Below are 23257 nucleotides of genomic sequence, written 5' to 3' on the forward strand. Positions count from 1 at the left end.
TTTGCCAGGTGCGTGTTAGTCACAAACAATTTACAAATTATTCCTCTCGTTTTGCTTTATATAATCAATGGGTTCATTCTTTTTTCAATATTGTGATCACAGGATATTAAACTGTTTACTTTATTTCTCCAGGAATGTATAAAAACAAAACCCATGCCAGGTACCTCGTTGGTTCAACCTTAAACAATTATCCTGATAATTCTTTACCAATAGAGGTTTCTTTGCATTGTTTATTGTGTAATTCTGAAACGAGATGAAGAGAAATAATAAACATGATAATGGACAAATATATGTCCAACACTGAATTTAAATTTGGTTGTTTTGAAATATTCTTTTGTGTATTTCATTACGTAAATTGATGCCAAACAGTTGCGTGTCTTGTCCAATTAAGATACACAATAAACTATCTAATTGTTTACATATTCAAGACATTATTTACTTGGTGAAAGCAGTCTCTTTATGTTGTGTCAAAAAAGCGTCAAATTCCATTTTACACGTCGAGATTTTCCATACCATGAACGAAACATTAGGCGAGATATATATTAATCAAAATACCAGTGTCGTCTTTCTCCGACGTTATCAAAGACATAAAACCAGCCATGAAGTCAGAAGGAATGGTGTTATGTTTTTGATATTTCATTACATTTGATGATAAGGCTAGTGCTCCATTAATAATGGAACAACATTAGTCAAATTACACTTACACAATCAGGAGAATGTTGGAATCTAAAGTTATAGGTTAGATAGGGCCATCCATTTCATCATTTCTTGTGGGTTTTGTTTATAACTAAATGTATGCAGTTTCAATATCGATATTTGTGTTGGAATAGTTTGGTTCAATGTGAACAAAACACCACGAAAATAAATTGTCCTTACCCACAGCTAATTCTCAGCGAGTGACCTGAGTTACAATAAACTAGTGCTAAGTATAATAGAGTTATGCCCCCTGTTCTTTGTACGTGTGTAACCTCTCCATAGCCTTTTGATATCATAGCGAAAAATCAGTGTTCGTCATTTACCGCATGCTATTTTTGGCATTGAATGTATGACATTATACATATATGCATATAACTCCATTTGATATATAATTATGTCGTTCAGATATTAGGCAGTATTTTATTCGCTCACAGTTTCCGTAAAGCTTCTAAATAAAAAAATCGTTGCACAGTACTTTTATCAGTGTACGATAAAAAGCGGAGAAATTGTCTGTTTTTCAACGCAGAATAATTTCTCGGACAACACTTGGAATTGTCTTTTTTTAAAAACCGGTTTACTTTTTGCAGTTAAATTTACACCTTTAAATAGGAAATTTCATATTGTCCAACTCTGCGTAATTTTATAGCCAGAGGGAGATCCAGTGCCGTGTAAATGCAATTCTCGCACAACCTTCACTTTTCCGATCTTTGGAAAATGTGTGTCAGAAAAAAACCTCGACATCCAGAGTGTTAAAATACTCCAGCCTAAAAGCAGGACACAACACACATGATTAGGAGTCTCTGTCACAGTGACCTAACAATATAATCCATTTGAATTCAGTTAAACTTAATAAATGTCTTTACTTTATTATTTTGTTTTTTTCAGCTATGGAATTGGATAATTGTGGCAGATATCAACTCAAATCTACAAATACAGAGAATCCTCTTAACCTGCAGTCTTACCTTTTCTCCCAGGGCACTAAAGTGTGTCTTGGTCTGAAGGAACTCTCATTGACCAAAGTACCAGAGGAAGTATTTGATCTGGAAAATATCTCCTTTTTGTTATTAAGCAACAACAACATAACAGATATTCCTGATAATGTAAGTCAACTGGAAATCCTAGAAGGATTAAATCTGTCTTGCAACGGTTTGAAGACCATTAATCGACTTGTGTATCATCTCCCAAAACTGCAACTGCTAGATGTATCTAACAATGAATTGGAAGCAATATCTTCAGAAATATGTGGGCTTGTTATGTTGTCTCAACTTTTCGCAAATGGCAACAGACTGTCCTCAGTTCCATCAACACTCGGTCATATTAAAGACTTGACTGTCCTTGGGCTGAACGAGAACAGGCTGAAGAATTTGCCAAACAGCCTTGGTAGTCTTAGCAAGCTAAAAATTCTAGGATTAGAGAGAAATGAATTTGAATTCTTGAATCCAGAGATTTGTCGCATAGAAGGTCTTCAACGCCTTGGCTTGTCAGGAAATCACATGACAAATCTGCCACATGAAATTCAGAATCTGACCAGGCTTGAACAGCTCTTGCTCGATGACAATGAGTTTGAATTTATCCCTGTACAGCTGTTTTGGATTGAAGAACTCAGGGAATTGGCCATGTCTGGAAACAGGCTGTCAGCTGTACAGTCTGAGATTGGTAATTTGAAGAAACTGAAGATCTTGGGTCTGAATAACAATTTGTTAAAGGATCTACCTGCTGAGCTGTGTTTGCTGAAAGAATTGGAAATACTTGGGTTAGAGAACAATCATCTTCAGCATATACCAGAGAACATAGCTGAACTGTTTCAATTGAAGGAATTGTACATTGGTTCAAACAATATCTCTGAGATACCAGAAGGTCTAAGTTGGTGTTCAAACCTTGAGGTTCTGAGTCTGTTTGGCAACTCTTTGACTGGAGTTCCTATTGAGTTTGGTAATCTGAAGAAACTTCACACTCTTGTGTTTTCTGACAACAAACTTGAAGAACTTCCAAAAGCCATTTCAGTGCTTGAGAATCTGAATATCCTTGCATTGGATGGGAACAGAATGTCTGCAGTCCCGACTGAATTTGGACATTTATCAAAATTAAGGCATCTGAGCTTAAGAAAAAACCAGTTTGAGAAATTCCCCTTATCAGTTTGTAAAGTTTCTACGCTTGAGATCTTTGATGTTGCGCACAATAGTTTTGCTGACATTCCTCCAGAAATTGCAGAACTTCACAGTCTTACAGTGCTGAACCTCTCATGCAACCATGTCGGTAACTTCCCACCAGAATTGTGTGCACTTGTTCACTTAAAGTCATTAGACATGTCTGGGAATATGTTAGAGGAACTCCCTGAAGAAGTATCCCTGTTGACATCACTTACCAACCTTGACCTGTCAGAGAACAAATTTTTTGAGTTTCCAAAGTCAGTTTGTGCCATTCCAAACCTTGTGAAACTACGCTTTGACCAGAGCAGTGGATCTCAAGTGCCATCTCTTCCTGATGAGATGGAATTCTCAAGTGTTTTTGAGTTGATTGTCTCAAATAATACCTTAAGAACATTACCAAATACAATTTCAGGTATGAGAAATCTTGTGTCACTTGTTGCAGACCATAATGAAATAAACAGCCTTCCTGAGACAGTCTGTGAGATTAGGAAGCTTCATGTTCTGCACCTGAATGACAACAAGCTGACATCCCTCCCAGAGAACTTTGATCAACTGATTAACCTGACAGATCTCCGTCTCCATAACAACCCTTTGAAGACACCACCCATAGATGTGTGTGTTAGTGGTGTTCCTCAGCCCATTGGAAGGTTCATTCGAAGAGCATTGGAAAGAGAAGGTGAATTAATTGGGTATTTTTAACAGCAGATGTATAAAAAAAACATGTTTCCTGAACCAATACAATATTTGACACAGATATAGTAATTGCTCCTGTCTGTCTCGTTACACTTCTACACTGTGATAAAACTGGAATAATGTTAAAGGCGGCGTTAAACCAAACTCACTCACCCACTCACTCTTCACTTCTGTGATCTGTACATATCCTGAGAAACCAACATGTTGCTTTCTTGTAGAATTATCTTATTTAGTAATAACTCAGGTTATAAAAAGTCCTCAGCACCCTAGTTCTGGTTCTCCTAGGTAACAAACTTGGATGAGGTAGTAAGGCAGTAGGACTTGATGACTGCTCATGTTTTCAGTCACTTGATTATTTACAAGCGATCGTGATATAGATGTAGTATTGCTGATTGTGGCTTTAAACGTTCACTCAACTCATGTGAATGTTGTAACCATGTGAACATGTTCATCATCTCCTCTGGAGAAAGTGGAATTCTGATACTATTTTTAGTCTATGATGTCTAGTACTATGTTAGGACACATATTTATATATTCCACATCTCTTGATAATTTGTCCCTGTACCATCTTTCTGTGCCTTAGCTGAAGTTTCTAACCAAAACAGTAGAGTTGATATTCAATTGGCGAACAGATTTTAAGGAATGAACATCATGGAATTTCTTCTGTTTCAGTTGAACCTTTTCCACTTTCTTTCCCAAGTCTGGTTTCAGCTGAGATAACCTGGTCTGTAATCTTCTTTGAAAGAACAGTTTAGCTGGTTATACACTCGCCACAGAGTGTGGAGTCGTCCGGTAAACCAGTAGAAAGTTTGCCAATTTCTTATTGATAGTCATTTCTTCTCTTCTTGGATTTGAGGAAGTGTTTCTTTAGTGCAGTTTTCACATTTTGGACGGATCACTATGCAGCTCCATTTGATGCTGGGTGATATGGTGGTGTAAGCGTGTTCTGTACCCGTTCTGTAGCATGAACTGTGCATAGTTCAAGTGTTGCTGGCAGTCAATGGCAGTCTTTCGATATCATCTTCCATGGTGTGCGAAAGGACACATCCAACGCCATAAGATGATGTATCGCAGGCTAATGTGATGGGCTTCTTGTTGTCATAATGAACAAATAGTATATCACTTGACAGGAATGACTTGCTTTTCTAAAATGCCATCTCTTCTTTTCCAGACCATCTCCATGGAGTTTTGGACTTTAACAAATTATACAGTGGTGCTAGACTGGGTGACAAGTTTGGCATAAATTTTCCATAATAGTTTACCATTCCAAGGAAGACTCTTAGTTCTGAGACCTTCTTTGGACTTGCACACTTACAATTCCATGAATCTTAAATTGCAGAGGATGCATACCATCTTTGTCAACTCTGTGTCCATGATACTCAACACTCATTGTCATGAACCTGCACTTTTCAAGCTTCACTTTGACCCCCATAGGCTTCAAGTCTTCTTAGTACCTCATGTAATACTGTTTGATTCCGGACAATGTGTGAAGCCCATTTCTGGTGTCCCCGGCCTGGATACTGCTGGAATATTGCTAAAAGCGGCGTAAAACCATACTCACTCATTCATGTAGTACTTGTTGGTGACTTTCTTCAGGTGCTGTCCCAATCAAGATATCGTCTAGCAATGAGTCTCCATTGTCTAGCCCTTGTAATATCTGATCCATGACTTGCTGAAATATAGCAGGTACTGTCGAAATTCCAAAAGACAATCCCTGGTACTCATACAGTCCCTTTTGAGTGTTGATGATTAGTAGTGGTTTACTTCCTTCTGTCAACTCTAACTGTAGGTACGCATTTGTCAAATCTAACCTTGTAAAGTATTTGGCCCCCGCCATAGTGGTCAGCAAGTTTTCTACAGTAGGTAAAGGGTGTACCTCCTCTTCTGGGGGCTGTTGACAGTAACCATGTAGTCCTGACGGACCCTCATTTCTCTGTTTTGCTTTCTCGCTTTCAGATCAATAACAATTGGCATAGCCCAATCTGACCTTTCAGTTTTCTTCAGGATCCCTTCTGCTCCAAGTTGATTTAATTCTTTCTCAACAGCATTCTTGATAGCATAAGGTGTATTACATGCTTTTATGAATTTAGGTGAACTCTCTGGTTTCACTTTAATGTCAGCTTTGAATTCTTTCATAATTCTCTCCCCTTGGAAGACTGAAATGTATATCTTCATTATTTCCTCCTTTAGAGGCAAGGTTTCTTCCACAGTGAACAGGTTGGGGCAGTTCAACTTGATTACCGTTAACCAGTTACAGTTAAACAACAGCGTCTTGTTGTCCTTGGCCACGATTAGTGGCAGCCTAGCTTCCTGACCTTTAAGGTCTATATTGATTGTAATTTGTCACAACAGTGGCCATGTCACAAGCTTTTGACCATGTTAATCCCCTGTCAGTTAACAGTTTTCTTTGAATTGCTTCTTCACCTATGAATTTGTCTCCCAGTCTTTCATCCAAGGTAGCCCTAAAATTGCAATGTCTACATATTCTTTTCAAATCCAGAATGTAGTCTTGGATGTTTCATTTTCATTTTGTTGTCTATCGCTAAAAGAGTGTCTTTTCCAAATTTTATTTTGAACAGGATGGTAGTACCTACTGAGTTCAGATAAGAGTTTCTTATAAGGTACATCACTGACATCGGTAGGAGATTTGAAAGATATCAAAAGTTCAAATGTAACTGGCTGGACAGTTGTCAAGAATGTATTAGCTCTCTATCGTTAGGTTTGATTTAATTTGCATTCATCCAGATTTAAAACATTTCTGATAGCTATTTCAATCTTTACCCGGTGTGTACATCTAAAGTCACGTGGTCCCTCACAAAGTCGCACGAGATTATGATTTCTAGCAAAAGGTTAATGCATTGTCCTAAAGTTTAAAACTGACCTTTTTTCCATGCAAATTTTTTCACATTTCCATACGCAGTTTTAATATCTTGCCTCAGAACCCATGGAAATCCTGGCCGCTGCTGGGAGGACTAACTACATGTAAGGTCAACACTGTTCATCATCATCACGGTGGTGTTTGCCATCTGCAGCCAAGCGCTGAGAGGGAGGACTAACTACATGTAAGGTCAACACAGTTCATCATCATCACGGTGGTGTTTGCCGTCTGCAGCCAAGCGCTGAGAGGGAGGACTAACTACATGTAAGGTCAACACAGTTCATCATCATCACGGTGGTGATTGCAGTCTGCAGCCAAGCACTGAGAGGGAGGACTAACTACATGTAAGGTCAACACAGTTCATCATCATCACGGTGGTGATTGCAGTCTGCAGCCAAGCGCTGAGAGGGAGGACTAACTACATGTAAGGTCAACACAGTTCATCATCATCACGGTGGTGATTGCAGTCTGCAGCCAAGCACTGAGAGGGAGGACTAACTACATGTAAGGTCAACACAGTTCATCATCATCACGGTGGTGTTTGCCGTCTACAGCCAAGCGCTGAGAGGGAGGACTAACTACATGTAAGGTCAACACTGTTCATCATCATCACGGTGGTGTTTGCCGTCTGCAGCCAAGCGCTGAGAGGGAGGACTAACTACATGTAAGGTCAACACAGTTCATCATCATCACTGTGGTGATTGCAGTCTGCAGCCAAGCGCTGAGAGGGAGGACTAACTACATGTAAGGTCAACACAGTTCATCATCATCACTGTGGTGATTGCAGTCTGCAGCCAAGCACTGAGAGGGAGGACTAACTACATGTAAGGTCAACACAGTTCATCATCATCACGGTGGTGATTGCAGTCTGCAGCCAAGCACTGAGAGGGAGGACTAACTACATGTAAGGTCAACACAGTTCATCATCATCACGGTGGTGTTTGCCGTCTGCAGCCAAGCACTGAGAGGGAGGACTAACTACATGTAAGGTCAACACAGTTCATCATCATCACGGTGGTGTTTGCCGTCTGCAGCCAAGCGCTGAGAGGGAGGACTAACTACATGTAAGGTCAACACTGTTCATCATCATCACTGTGGTGATTGCCGTCTGCAGCCAAGCGCTGAGAGGGAGGACTAACTACATGTAAGGTCAACACAGTTCATCATCATCACTGTGGTGTTTGCCGTCTGCAGCCAAGCGCTGAGAGGGAGAACTAACTACATGTAAGGTCAACACAGTTCATCATCATCACTGTGGTGTTTGCCGTCTGCAGCCAAGCGCTGAGAGGGAGGACTAACTACATGTAAGGTCAACACTGTTCATCATCATCACGGTGGTGTTTGCCATCTGCAGCCAAGCGCTGAGAGGGAGGACTAACTACATGTAAGGTCAACACAGTTCATCATCATCACGGTGGTGTTTGCCGTCTGCAGCCAAGCGCTGAGAGGGAGGACTAACTACATGTAAGGTCAACACAGTTCATCATCATCACGGTGGTGATTGCAGTCTGCAGCCAAGCACTGAGAGGGAGGACTAACTACATGTAAGGTCAACATAGTTCATCATCATCACGGTGGTGATTGCAGTCTGCAGCCAAGCGCTGAGAGGGAGGACTAACTACATGTAAGGTCAACACAGTTCATCATCATCACGGTGGTGATTGCAGTCTGCAGCCAAGCACTGAGAGGGAGGACTAACTACATGTAAGGTCAACACAGTTCATCATCATCACTGTGGTGTTTGCCGTCTACAGCCAAGCGCTGAGAGGGAGGACTAACTACATGTAAGGTCAACACTGTTCATCATCATCACGGTGGTGTTTGCCGTCTGCAGCCAAGCGCTGAGAGGGAGGACTAACTACATGTAAGGTCAACACAGTTCATCATCATCACTGTGGTGATTGCAGTCTGCAGCCAAGCGCTGAGAGGGAGGACTAACTACATGTAAGGTCAACACAGTTCATCATCATCACTGTGGTGATTGCAGTCTGCAGCCAAGCACTGAGAGGGAGGACTAACTACATGTAAGGTCAACACAGTTCATCATCATCACGGTGGTGATTGCAGTCTGCAGCCAAGCACTGAGAGGGAGGACTAACTACATGTAAGGTCAACACAGTTCATCATCATCACGGTGGTGTTTGCCGTCTGCAGCCAAGCGCTGAGAGGGAGGACTAACTACATGTAAGGTCAACACTGTTCATCATCATCACTGTGGTGATTGCCGTCTGCAGCCAAGCGCTGAGAGGGAGGACTAACTACATGTAAGGTCAACACAGTTCATCATCATCACTGTGGTGATTGCCGTCTGCAGCCAAGCGCTGAGAGGGAGAACTAACTACATGTAAGGTCAACACAGTTCATCATCATCACTGTGGTGTTTGCCGTCTGCAGCCAAGCGCTGAGAGGGAGGACTAACTACATGTAAGGTCAACACAGTTCATCATCATCACGGTGGTGATTGCAGTCTGCAGCCAAGCACTGAGAGGGAGGACTAACTACATGTAAGGTCAACACTGTTCATCATCATCACTGTGGTGTTTGCCGTCTGCAGCCAAGCACTGAGAGGGAGGACTAACTACATGTAAGGTCAACACAGTTCATCATCATCACGGTGGTGATTGCCGTCTGCAGCCAAGCACTGAGAGGGAGGACTAACTACATGTAAGGTCAACACAGTTCATCATCATCACTGTGGTGTTTGCCGTCTGCAGCCAAGCACTGAGAGGGAGGACTAACTACATGTAAGGTCAACACAGTTCATCATCATCACGGTGGTGTTTGCCATCTGCAGCCAAGCACTGAGAAGGAGGACTAACTACATGTAAGGTCAACACAGTTCATCATCATCACGGTGGTGTTTGCCGTCTGCAGCCAAGCGCTGAGAGGGAGGACTAACTACATGTAAGGTCAACACAGTTCATCATCATCACTGTGGTGATTGCAGTCTGCAGCCAAGCGCTGAGAGGGAGGACTAACTACATGTAAGGTCAACACAGTTCATCATCATCACTGTGGTGATTGCCGTCTGCAGCCAAGCGCTGAGAGGGAGGACTAACTACATGTAAGGTCAACACAGTTCATCATCATCACGGTGGTGATTGCAGTCTGCAGCCAAGCACTGAGAGGGAGGACTAACTACATGTAAGGTCAACACAGTTCATCATCATCACTGTGGTGATTGCAGTCTGCAGCCAAGCACTGAGAGGGAGGACTAACTACATGTAAGGTCAACACAGTTCATCATCATCACGGTGGTGTTTGCCGTCTGCAGCCAAGCGCTGAGAGGGAGGACTAACTACATGTAAGGTCAACACTGTTCATCATCATCACGGTGGTGATTGCCGTCTGCAGCCAAGCGCTTAGAGGGAGGACTAACTACATGTAAGGTCAACACAGTTCATCATCATCACTGTGGTGTTTGCCGTCTGCAGCCAAGCGATGAGAGGGAGGACTAACTACATGTAAGGTCAACACAGTTCATCATCATCACTGTGGTGATTGCCGTCTGCAGCCAAGCACTGAGAGGGAGGACTAACTACATGTAAGGTCAACACAGTTCATCATCATCACGGTGGTGATTGCCGTCTGCAGCCAAGCGCTGAGAGGGAGGACTAACTACATGTAAGGTCAACACAGTTCATCATCACGGTGGTGATTGCCGTCTGCAGCCAAACGCTGAGAGGGAGGACTAACTACATGTAAGGTCAACACTGTTCATCATCATCACTGTGGTGTTTGCCGTCTGCAGCCAAGCGCTGAGAGGGAGGACTAACTACATGTAAGGTCAACACAGTTCATCATCATCACGGTGGTGTTTGCCGTCTGCAGCCAAGCGCTGAGAGTAGGCAGACTACAATCAACATACATGACGTCATAACATGACTTAACGACTGACCATGGGAGCTAGCAGGAGCAAGGGAAAACACCTTACTATTAATAGTGTACACAAACACTACAGAACACAAAGGCATTCAGGATTGTTCTTGCAAGTAAAATTCACTAACATATATTTTTAAAAGAATGAGATAACATTCAAACTTTGTAAATCTTTCAAGATCATCTTCATAGAAACCACAGTGTGCAGAGAGATGAACCTTTATGAAGGTGCTAGGAACATTGAACTTAAAATGGGTCATACCAAAAGATGTTAAAAGATGGTACTTGTTGTTACCCTGTCTGGCACACCGTATTAAGGGGCTAAACAAGGACTGGTCGGCTCAGAGTCAGTGTACTGTGTCTGAGGGGTGTATTCATGTTAAACTGTGGTATGGTATCTCAGTGAGCTAGCACTATAAATTGGCATCAGTCTGGACTAGTGCAAGCACACGCACGCACGCACGCGGTGATGCGATACCATATGGCATGTTGAAGGTGCACAGTTTGGAGCTCTCTTGATCCAGTTTCATCTGCCACCAGAACCCTGACTCAGCAACCAGAACGGTGAAAACTTTAGCTCCAGGTAAGCGTGACATGATTTCTTCCACAGTTCTCATGGGATAGTGTTCTCTTTTCACTGCCCGTCTTGTGTGGCTTGACTACAGTAATCATGCTGTTCACCCAGCTGGTTGGCTCTGTCTGTTTGACTAAGACACCAATCTTCTCCAATTGGTTGAGATCAATTTTAACTTTACCCATTAATGCTGCTGGCACTTTTCTTGGCGGATGAACAACAGGTGTAACATAATCCAAAAGTTCAATGTGATGTTCTCCTGGCATGCAACCCAGTCCCTTGAATAGTTCTGGAAATGCTCCCAGAATATCATTGTTCACCTCTGGACTTGGTAACACAGGTATCTCAACTGAATGTATTCGTTGCACCAAGTTCATGTCTGGACATGTTTTCTTTCAAAGTATGCTAGGTCTGTCGTCTTTGACAACTTGAAACAATATCTTGTAACTAATTCCCTTGTTTGTGCACTCTAGCTTTGATTGTTCAAGTGGGGCCTTCTTATATCCAAAATACGAAACTAGTCCTCGTTTGAGATTTTGACAACTGTTCATCTACTCGTTTCAAACAATCATACACTCGTTTGGAGATGACATTACACTGTGCCCCTGTATCAAGCTTGAACTCTACCTGTTTCTTGTTAATTGTCAGGGTTTCTTTCCAGTCCTCATTATCACAATCTGACTCCAGCATTCCTATGAATAGTTGGTCAAAATCCTCAATTTCAGACTCTGAATTCTCCACCACATGTACATGTCTATTTTGTTGTCAGGGCGGTCTCGTATATCTGACATACGTTGTCTTGTTTTGCACATATACTCACACACAAAAGAAACGCAGGTGGTTTTAAGCAAATAGGTAACCAACACGGAACCATAAATTGATACGAGTTTTAGCATGTAGTGAAGCCTGATGGTATTATAAGCCCTGAGTAAAAACGCAACATAAAAAACAAATCGCCATAACGCACCATTTCAATGAATATGTGGGTATCATGCATCCATTTCTCGCGAAATCGAAAATACACAAACTGTCACGAACTGTGGTAGGTATAAAACTGTGGCCGATTCTTGTACCTACCACTCCTTGGGCAACAGTGCCACGCCTAACTCATATTCAGAGAAACCAGGCTATCGGATGTTTGGAAGCTGGAGAGTCTGTCCAAGATGTTGCCCGTCATTTCAACGTTAACATAACCACAATTTACCGTCTCCTGCATCGATACAATGCTACACAGACCACAGATGACCTTCCTTAGAACGGTCGTCCTAGGGTCACCACACCTTGACAAGATCGGCAGATTACACGTCAACACCAGCGACATTCGTTCCTAACTGCAAGTGAAAGTGCTCAACAGACCATAGGAACATATAATCGACACATTAGCCGCGTCACTGTGATCCGACGTCTCCGTACCAACAACCTCAGATGTCGCCGACCAGCAGGTCGTCCTGTTCTCCAACCACAGCATCGACAAGCACGACTTCAGGGGGCACAGGGTCATCACAATTGGCGTCATCGTGAGTGGAGGTGTGTCCTCTTCTCTGATGAAAGTCGCTTTTGTGTCTCCCATGCAGACGGAAGAGTCAGAATTTGGCAGCGTCGAGGTGATTGTTTCGCTGACAGAAACGTTGTGGAAAGGAATCCATGGGGTGGACCTAGCGTCATGATATGGGCAGGGATTGGACTTAATGCGAGACTTGTGCTTTCTGAATGTTGGTCAAGGTCAGGGACACGGCGTCACTGCTCAGCGGTATATCGACCAAGTGATCAGACCCCACGTTGTTATATTTTTTGCACAACATCAACAACACATTTTCCAGCAGGACAACATTTGTCCCCATGTTGCCAGAGCTACCATGGCCTTTCTGCAACAACACAACATCCGTGTTCTACCATGGCCAGCCCTCAGCCCTGATCTGAACCCCATCGAACACTTGTGGGATGAGGTTCAAAGGCGTCGGCACAATGTGCGCCCAGTCCCTACAATTGCCAATGAACTATGCACAGCTACTCTGGATGTGTGCAGGAGGATCCCTAGGGCCTTCACAAATCGTCTGATCCACTCAATGTACAGGAGATGTGTGGCAGTGATCAATGCTAATGGTGGTCACACCAGGTATTGACTGACGTTGGTATTGACCCGAAACTGTGTAAGCCCTTAACATTTGAAAAAAACAATTATGTCATCTGCCTTTTAATCCTTTAAACTGTCTTCAGTCAAATTTTTGTCAATCTTGCCCTATTAGTATTTTTTGTCTTTACTGTTGAAAATAAATAACATGTATACTGCATACTCGACTTGCGTTTCATTTGCGTGTCAGTATACTTGCAAAGTGGTGTCTGCCACTGCACTAGTCACAAATTCTTCTCGCAGTTTGACATTTATCCTTCATGTGATAATAGCCACATGCCCTACATCTTGGATACTGTGCATTTTGCCTGTCTTCATAATATCCTCTTTGCTTTTTCTCCTTCCTTGTCTTGTGTGTGCCTCCTTGTGCACGTCCTCGTGCAAATTGCATGGACATTTTTACTCTGTTTGTTCTTCACTCAGAACTTATAATTGTTGTGCACTAACCTCAGTAGCCCTGCACAGGTCAAGTGTATCAGCCAAAGCTAGGTCAGGTTCTCTCAATAAGCGCATCCTCATACTGTCACACCACAGACAATGGTGGCTTTTATTAACCCTTAGGTTAAGTCAGCAAACTCACAGTTTTTAGCTTTGTTTTTCAAATCTGTCACATACTGGTCTACAGTTTCCCCGATTTTCTGTGATCTCATGAAGAATGCATGTCTTTCTATAATCAAGCTTTTCTTTGGTTGACGATATTGTTGAAACTTCTGTATAACTCTATCAAACTTTTTAGTGTCACCTTCATTTGCCCATTCAAACGAATTGAATACCTGCATGGCTGATTCTTCCACCACGTGTAGCAAGGTCGCACACTTCACGGCCTCTGACTTCGCAGTGATTCAGCTGGCTGTTAGGTAAAACTCAAACCTTTGGAGCCGTTGTTTCCAGTTCTCGCCTAGATTGCCTTCAAAACTCCTTTCGGCCCAGTTTCTGTGTTGACTTCTGACACCATGTATTATAATCAACGACAAGCATGGCGGGTTCATAGAATGTTCACCAAGTTTAAGATATCACCTGTGTCTTTCAATCATCATAGTGCATCATTTGCTTTCCTGAATGAGAGACAAAAATACAAGGCACTGTAAACACCTGGTGTTTATCATTATCAGTGTATTGTATGCACTACATCTGGAATGTGTGGTATCATGTATTTGGCACTCCCTTTTTAAGAAGATTTTTATTATGCTAGATTTAGCAAGAATTGCAAATTTAATGTGATAATATTTCAGAATCGGGTTCCCACAGGGATCACTGATTTTGATTAGTAATTTAACATTTTTATTTAATATTTTTTATAAGATCTTGATTATGATTTTAAGTTTCTTTAAGGCCCCATACATTTTGGCATTTTGATGATGTTGGGAAAATGAAATATATTATGTCTCTGAAGTGCACTCATACTTTACTATTGCATTTGGATCATACTGTCTTCTGGCTTAAAACAGACCACTTTACACAGTCAGTTAGCAACCATACTTTCCTTGTTTGATGGTGACAGATTTCAAGTTTTTTAACTTTCAGCTCTCTTTGAGTGTACTTGGTGAGCAACAGTGCTTTAAGTTTTCATTAGCATGAAAGACAATAGTGTTCTTTTTATTTGGAAAGAGTCTTTTTGTATGACGTTTTGTGTGCTTCGATCATCATAACCTGTGTGCTATTTGTTATTCTTACTGTACATTTGGCTTCATCCAATTATCTACTTGTTATCTATTATCTGTTGTAGTTGTTTTCCATAAAATTGTTATGAAATATCTAGGAAGTTTTGTATGATTTTCTTGTGGATTCTCAATATGTAAAGAACAGAAATTGGGCAGAGCGGAGATAATCCTACAGATATGTATTTTATATTTGAACAGTAACTCACACTTAACTTTGCTGTTTTCATTCAGAGCTGCTCCTGAACATGATGTTTGAGAGGATGAAGTGTGATCTTAACAAGAATGAACTGCGCTATTTGATGAAGAAATTTCACTTTCCAGAGGAAAAAATGATGGAATTTGAACAGATCCATCCAGGGAAAGAAAACCTCCCAGAAAGAATCTACTCTGCCATGTTGTTTTGGAAAGAATTCAAAGGTGAAGAGGCCACAGCTGAAGAACTCCTCCGTATTCTGCATATTGTTGGACATGATGAACTAGCACAGAGCCTCAGATTGATGAAGATTTATGCACAAAGACTCAGGTTTTAAGATCCAGGAAAGCTGTTAGATGTGTTTGATAATCAAGCAGGGCCTTTCACACTTCTATGTGAAGTACAAGGGAGGTCATCTGTCACCTGCTCAACTCTGAATGTTGGCAAGATTCCAGATGGTTCATGACACATTTTGCAAAGCGATTTGTGATTTTGTGTGATTGATATAAAGAAATCATGTTCTGGGGCATTCTGGAAAAGGAGTGATTGGGATGCTTGCAGTGTTTCTATGTCACCTTCTGCTGACCATATGCTTCTAATTCCTAATGGCCCATAGAGATATGCTTCTAATTCTAAATGGCCCATAGAGATATGCTTGTAATACTTAATGGCCCATAGAGATATGCGTCTAATACTTAATAGCCCATAGAGATATGCTATTTATACTTGATAGCCCATAGAGATATCCTTGTAATACTGAATGGCCCATAGAGATATGCTTCTAATACTTAATGGCCCAAAGAGATATGCTTCTAATACTTAATAGCCCATTGAGATATGTTTTTTATAGTTGATAGCCCATAGAGATATGTTTTTTATACTTGATAGCCCATAGAGATATGCTATTTATACTTGATAGATCATAGAGATATGCTTCTAACACTTTAAAGCCCATAGAAATATGCTTCTTATACATAATAACCCACATATATGCTTCTTATACTTGATAGACTATAGAGATATGCTTCTTTTACTTAATAGACTATAGAAATAGGCTTCTTATACTTATTAGACCATAGAGATATACTTCTTATACTTAATAGCCCACATATATGCTGTTTATACTTGATAGCCCAAAGAGATATGCTTCTAATACTTAATGGCCCATAGAGATATGCGTCTAATACTTAATAGCCCATAGAGATATGTTTTTTATGCTTGATAGCCCATAGAGATACATGTATGCTATTTATACTTGATAGCCCACATATATGTTTCTTATACTTGATAGCCCATAGAGATATGCTTCTTATATTTAATAGCGCATAGAGATATGCTTCTAATACTAAATAGCTCATAGAGATATGCTTCTAATACTTAATAGACCAAACACAGTTATAACATGTATAGTTGTAACACAGTTATAACCACAATAGCTGTAACAAACCTTGTAACATACACAGTTATAACATACGTAGTTGAAACACATACAACTTTAACATATGTAGTTGTATCACACAGTTTTAACATATACAGTAGTAACATAGTTATAACTTACTTGTAACATCAATTTTATAACCAATAGTTGTAACACATAGAGTTATGAGATATTGTTTGTTTGTTTGTTGTTTAACACCACATTCAGCCATCTGTAAACAAACGAGTCTGGACCAGACAATCCAGTAATTAATATCATGAGCATGGATGTACGTAATGGGGATACAATGATATGTATCAACCTGAGCCTGACCACCCGATCCCGTTGGTGGCCTCTTACGACAAGCATGGTCGCCTCTTACGACAAGCAAAGTGGCCTCTTACGACAAGCATAGTCACCTCTTACGACAAGCATAGTGGCCTCTTACGACAAGCATGGGGGCCTCTTACGACAAGCATGGGGGCCTCTTACGACAAGCATGGTGGCCTCTTATGACAAGCATAGTGCCCTCTTACGACAAGCATGGTGGCCTCTTGCGAGAATTATGGTGGACTCCTCTTACGACAAGCATAGTTGCCTCTTATGACAAGCATAGTCGCCTCTTACGACAAGCATAGTCGCCTCTTACGACAAGCATGGTCGCCTCTTACGACAAGCATAGTCACCTCTTACGACAAGCATAGTGGCCTCTTACGACAATCATGGTAGCCTCTTACTACAAACATGGTGGCCTCTTACAACAAGCATAGCCACCTCTTCCTACAAGCATGGGGGCCTCTTACGACAAGCATGGGGCCTCTTACGACAAGCATGGGGGCCTCTTACGACAAGCATGGTAGCCTCTTACGGCAAGCATGGTGGCCTCTTACAACAACCTTGTTTGCCTCTTACGACAAGCACGGTAGCCTCTTAAGACAAGCATGGTGGCCTCCTCTTACGACAAGCATAGTTGCCTCTTATGACAAGCATGGTCGCCTCTTACGACAAGCATAGTGGCCTCTTACGACAAGCATGGTGGCCTCTTACGACAAGTATAGTCACTTCTTATGACAAGCATAGTGGCCTCTTACGACAAGCATAGTCAACTCTTACTACAAGCATGATGGCCTCTTACAACAAGCATGGTGGCCTCTTATGACAAGCATGGTAGCCTCTTACTACAAGCATGGTGGCCTCTTACAACAAGCATAGCCACCTCTTCCTACAAGCATGGTGGCCTCTTACGACAAGCATAGTGGCCTCTTGCGACAAGCATGGGGGTCTCTTACTACAAGCATGGTGGCCTCTTACGACAAGCATGGTGGCCTCTTACAACAAGCATGGTGGCCTCTTATAACAAGCATTGGGGACTCTTATGACAAGCATGGTGGCCTCTTATAACAAGCATGGGGGCCTCTTATGACAAGCATGGTGGCCTCTTACGACAAGCATGGTGGCCTCCTCTTACGACAAGTATATTTGCCTTTTATGACAAGCATAGTCACCTATTACTACAAGCATGGTGGCCTCTTACTACAAGCATGATGGCCTCCTCTTACGACAAGCATGGTGGCCTCTTACGACAAGTATAGTTGCCTCTTATGACAAGCATAGTCACATATTACTACAAGCATGGTGGCCTCTTACTACAAGCATGGTGGCCTCCTCTTACGACAAGCATGGTGGCCTCTTACGACAAGCATGGTGGCCTCTTACGACAAGCATGGTAGCCTCTTACGACAAGCATTGTAGCCTCTTACGACAAGCATGGTGGCCTCCTCTTACAACAAGCATGGTTGCCTCTTACGACAAGCATGGTCGCCTCTTACGACAAGCATAGTGGCCTCTTACGACAAGCATGGTCGCCTCTTACGACAAGCATGGTCGCCTCTTACGACAAGCATAGTGGCCTCTTACAACAAGCATGGTAGCTTCTTACTACAAGCATGGTGGCCTCTTACAACAAGCATAGCCACCTCTTCCTACAAGCATGGGGGCTTCTTATGACAAGCATGGGGGCCTCTTACGACAAGCATGGGGGCCTCTTACGACAAGCATGGTAGCCTCTTACGGCAAGCATGGTGGCCTCTTACATCAACCTTGTTTGCCTCTTACGACAAGCATGGTAGCCTCTTACGACAAGCATGGTGGCCTCCTCTTACGACAAGCATAGTTGCCTCTTATGACAAGCATGGTCGCCTCTTACAACAAGCATAGTGGCCTCTTACGACAAGCATGGTCGCCTCTTACGACAAGCATAGTCACCTCTTACGACAAGCATAGTGGCCTCTTACGACAAGCATAGTCAACTCTTACTACAAGCATGATGGCCTCTTACGACAAGCATGGTGGCCTCTTATGACAAGCATGGTAGCCTCTTACTACAAGCATGGTGGCCTCTTTCAACAAGCATAGCCACCTCTTCCTACAAGCATGGTGGCCTCTTACGACAAGCATGGTGGCCCCTTGCGACAAGCATGGGGGCCTCTTACTACAAGCATGGTGGCCTCTTACGACAAGCATCTTGGCCTCTTACAACAAGCATGGTGGCCTCTTATGACAAGCATGGGGGCCTCTTACGACAAGCATGGGGGCCTCTTATGACAAGCATGGTAGCCTCTTACGGCAAGCATGGTGGCCTCTTACAACAACCTTGTTTGCCTCTTACGACAAGCATGGTAGCCTCTTACGACAAGCATGGTGTCCTCCTCTTATGACAAGCATAGTCACCTCTTATGACAAGCATAGTGGCCTCTTACGACAAGCATAGTCAACTCTTACTACAAGCATGATGGCCTCTTACGACAAGCATGGTGGCCTCTTATGACAAGCATGGTAGCCTCTTACTACAAGCATGGTGGCCTCTTACAACAAGCATAGCCACCTCTTCCTACAAGCATGGTGGCCTCTTGCGACAAGCATGGTGGCCTCTTGCGACAAGCATGGTGGCTTCTTATGACAAGCATGGTAGCCTCTTACTACAAGCATGGTGGCCTCTTACAACAAGCATGGTGGCCTCTTATGACAAGCATGGGGGCCTCTTATGACAAGCATTGTGGCCTCTTATGACAAGCATGGAGGCCTCTTATGACAAGCATGGTGGCTTCTTACTACAAGCATGGTGGCCTCTTACGACAAGCATGGTGGCCTCCTCTTACGACAAGTATAGTTGCCTCTTATGACAAGCATAGTCACCTATTACTACAAGCATGGTGGCCTCTTACTACAAGCATGGTGGCCTCCTCTTACGACAAGCATGGTGGCCTCTTACGACAAGCATGGTGGCCTCTTACTACAAGCATAGTGGCCTTTTACTACAAGCATGGTGGCCTCTTACTACAAGCATGGTGTGCCTCTTTCGACAAGCATGGTGGCCTCTTATGACAAGCATAGGCACCTCTTACTGCAAGCATGGTGCCCTCTTATGACAAGCATAGACACCTCTTATGACAAGCATAGTCGCCTCTTATAAATTTGTAACACATGCTGTTAAAACAATACAGTTGTAACAGTTATGACGTACTTAGTTGTAACATATCTAGATATAACATAAGTGGTCAGGCTCACTGACTTGGTTGATGCATGTCAATGCAGGCCAACTGCTTGGAGCGATGTTCATGATGTCAATCACTGGATTGTCTGGTCCAGACTTGATTATTTACCGACTGCCGTCATATTGCACTCCTGGAGTGCGGCACTAATCAACAAATCAAAAAAAGTTATACCATATAGTTGTAACAATAGTTTAACCTGAATTTTTATTAGTTATATGACATGTATTTGTAACAATACAGTTATAACAGTTGTAGTACATAGTTATAAAATATTTTAATATACAGTTTTAACAATACAGTTGTAACAGTTTGAGAAACATACATCATTAGCAAATTGAGTTGTGACACCTCCAGCTGTGACATATAGTTATAGCATACCTAGTTGTAACATACAAAGTTATATCATATACAGATAATTATACAAGCATGTGGTTCACAATTATTTTATGAAATGACTTCAGAATTCTTGTATTTCCTGGCGAGAGTGTGGGTAAAACGTGAATTCTCACATGGGTTTCGTAAAATCAGTGTGACACTCATGCAAGTGTAATAATTTCTTTGTTAATCGTTATTTCCTTAATCTTTTTGAGCTCCCCTTCAGAAAAATGCACTTATCATGACCACCGTCTTAGAAAACCACAAATGAGGTCAATAATCTTCAGGTATGTGATGTCATTCTAACCTTACATCACAATTATTTGAATGACGTCAGCAATGCCGTCCGAATGACATAAATAATAGATTGTGCACATGAAGTGTATATTTGCACTTGTGCACATATGATTTTTATGAACTCTTTTATACCTATGGGTAGTAAATAGTTATAACATACAGTTATAATATATGCAATGTAGTTGTAACATATACAAATAATAACAAGTGATCATGAATGTACATACTGTGAGGGTTATACATGGGAATCATTGCTGTACAATTTGAGTTTCTGCAGCAGTTTTCATCAACTAAAATATCCTTATGGGATATGTGGTTTTGTAGGAATGATGTAGCAAATTCAACTTTGAAATCTGATGAGATTCTAATGGTTGCAGAAAAATAAGATGATATTATGTTTCAATGTTCTCATCCAAAAGGTAGGGTATAAATGGTGGCTTTTTCTATGTTTCAATCTTTGGTTTTGTTTTCCATTCAATATTATTTTGTGATTTGTACATCTTTGTACATTTTACAAATACTGAGCATATTAATACCCAAATCCTGGTCAGGTTTCTGATCTCATGAAGTCGGGGAAGAGAATATATCAAATGTATAATCTTGTTTGGCTCATAAGGGACATTTGAAAAGAGGTCCTGAATCTAAGTGATAAAATACTGTGAAATCTTTCATAATAGACGAAGTGGTGACAACGCATCGTAATACATTTACGTACAAGACACAATCATTGACACGTCAAATGGACACTAAGGTAAATTCATAGATTGCTGCAGACTGTCACTGTCAGCCTTGACACGGATCCAGTCAATACTACGATAGTTTGGATTTGCAGTTCTTCGTTTTGTGCACTAGGATGGGTCGTAGCAGAGACCATATAATATTATATGGTCTTTGGTCGTAGCGAGGATATTCGTGAACGATCATGCAGTCAAACTCTCTGGCATTTCTCAGTGTATAGTAAAATGCTGACTTCAAGGTTCAAGAGTATAAATGATCAGAAAAAGACACTTCTGTATGTATTTGTGCCTGGAATTCCCAGGGGGTCCCCAGGAATGTGGAAGAAGTCCGTCAGTGTTTAAATCTTTTCAAGAGCACGGCCTTGTGGAAAACGTTTGAACGTCAAATGTTGTCGTATACACTCATGAACGTCAATGTGACCGACCTCTCGTCCAATTGAAAAGCTATGTATCGTGTAAACTTCAAATTATGAAATTATTGTACCTCAGTATCTATTTGACACGTTTTTACAATCACCTTTCAGTTATCGGCCAATTGATCAGCAATGACTAACACCTGTAATAGCCACAGATTCGTAAAGAAATTTGGAAATCCCTCCCGTCGCGTTTTTCATGTCAGCCATTTTGACGTCTTGTACTTGATGAAAATGTATTACGACGTGCTGTCATTGTAACTGACTTACTGAGGTAGTTCTTAACAAACATTTCTCATCTAATGGTGATATTTATCAGTACATGTGTTGTACAGAAGCTACAAAACTTGTCAAGTCACCTCTCGTTTTGAGGAATTAGTTTACTCCGCAATACAGCTGGTTGTTGTATGGCTGTCAGTGTAAACATGAAGTCACACGTACTAAATATAATTGTGTATAGATCAAGGTCTACGTAATTTGAGATAAAAACAGTGATCTAAAAAGTTATAAGAATTGACTTGCACTTTGTGTGAGTTCTTTGGAGTATGAAACTGTGTGAGGGTCAAACATTTTATGAATGTTGTCGCAAGCTCATAAGTTCATACAGTTTTGCCCTTGCTCGATGAAGGTTCATACCCCATTGAACTCACACAAAGTGAAACTCAGTTCTTAATTATTCCACGTATGTTGGCTTTAACATACTCAAACCATTATCTTTCACCATAATACTTAACTTGCTCAGTGTGAGACACAAACCTAGCATTATGCAAATGGTCCACACGAAGGACTATGAAGTGTCCCTTGCAGCGTTGGGTGCCCTAGTAGCCAGCACCAGTATGACATCATAATGTTCTTGAAGCAAGCATGCCCCGGCATTGTGGTGTGGTAGATATTTTCTGTCTGAAATGTATTACCACATTTGCTGATAATATTCTTAGATCAACAACACAGTATGCTTCAAAGCATTTATTAAGAAAAGTAATTATTTACAGTTGCTCATCTGTCAGGTTTATAAAAGAAGTGCTTTCAAGTAAATGTGTTTTATTGGTAAAAAAAAAGCAGTTGACAAAATCATGGTCTAACATATTTGAAGTACCGCTGGTGGACCAATCAGAATGCAGGTTGCTAATATGTCCCGGTGATGTGACCTGTAATTATCTGTTGTGTTTATGGCTCTGGTTTATTGAAGAAGTAGGACTGATGGTCACCAACCTGCCATTAAGTTCTCTAATGGGGGAATCACTGACACCTTACTTCTTAAACACATCTCATTTCTCTATGAACAACAAACGATGGTGCTAGATTATATTGCCTGTCTCCCTTTGATGACCATGCAAACAGAGGCGACCCAATATATACTATACAAATACCAGAGCCCATTGTATCAGTAATGGATTGTTGGTGCAGATGTGTTGGCTAAGATGGTGACCCTCCCACACCAACACTTTGAAATAGATTTTTGTAAAAACTAATTCAAACAATCCTCTTTAGGTTAAAGCTGATTGCTTCTAGTGGTTCTTATTAATTTTCTTGTTTTTGTCCCGTGATGCAGCCAGTATATGTCGTTGGTTGTTTAATAGCGCACTCAGCAGTAGTCCTGCTATCTTAA

General features: G+C 41.5%; 1 protein-coding gene across 1 annotated transcript in view; it reads left to right on the forward strand.

Moving 5' to 3' along the window:
• Positions 1-20952, forward strand: part of LOC139463734 (leucine-rich repeat and death domain-containing protein 1-like) — a 63111-nt gene extending 42159 nt beyond the window's left edge. Inside the window, exons 2-3 of the mRNA XM_071244984.1 lie at positions 1582-3522; positions 14894-20952. Coding sequence (XP_071101085.1) covers positions 1584-3522; positions 14894-15192 — 2238 coding nt within the window. The 5' untranslated portion in view covers positions 1582-1583 and the 3' untranslated portion in view covers positions 15193-20952. The remainder of the gene's footprint in view (positions 1-1581; positions 3523-14893) is intronic.
• The last annotated feature ends 2305 nt before the right edge of the window (positions 20953-23257 follow it).

The sequence above is a fragment of the Haliotis cracherodii genome, unplaced genomic scaffold (genome assembly GCF_022045235.1).
Source record: "Haliotis cracherodii isolate W230 unplaced genomic scaffold, xgHalCrac1.p SCAF_16, whole genome shotgun sequence".
Taxonomy (NCBI): domain Eukaryota; kingdom Metazoa; phylum Mollusca; class Gastropoda; order Lepetellida; family Haliotidae; genus Haliotis; species Haliotis cracherodii.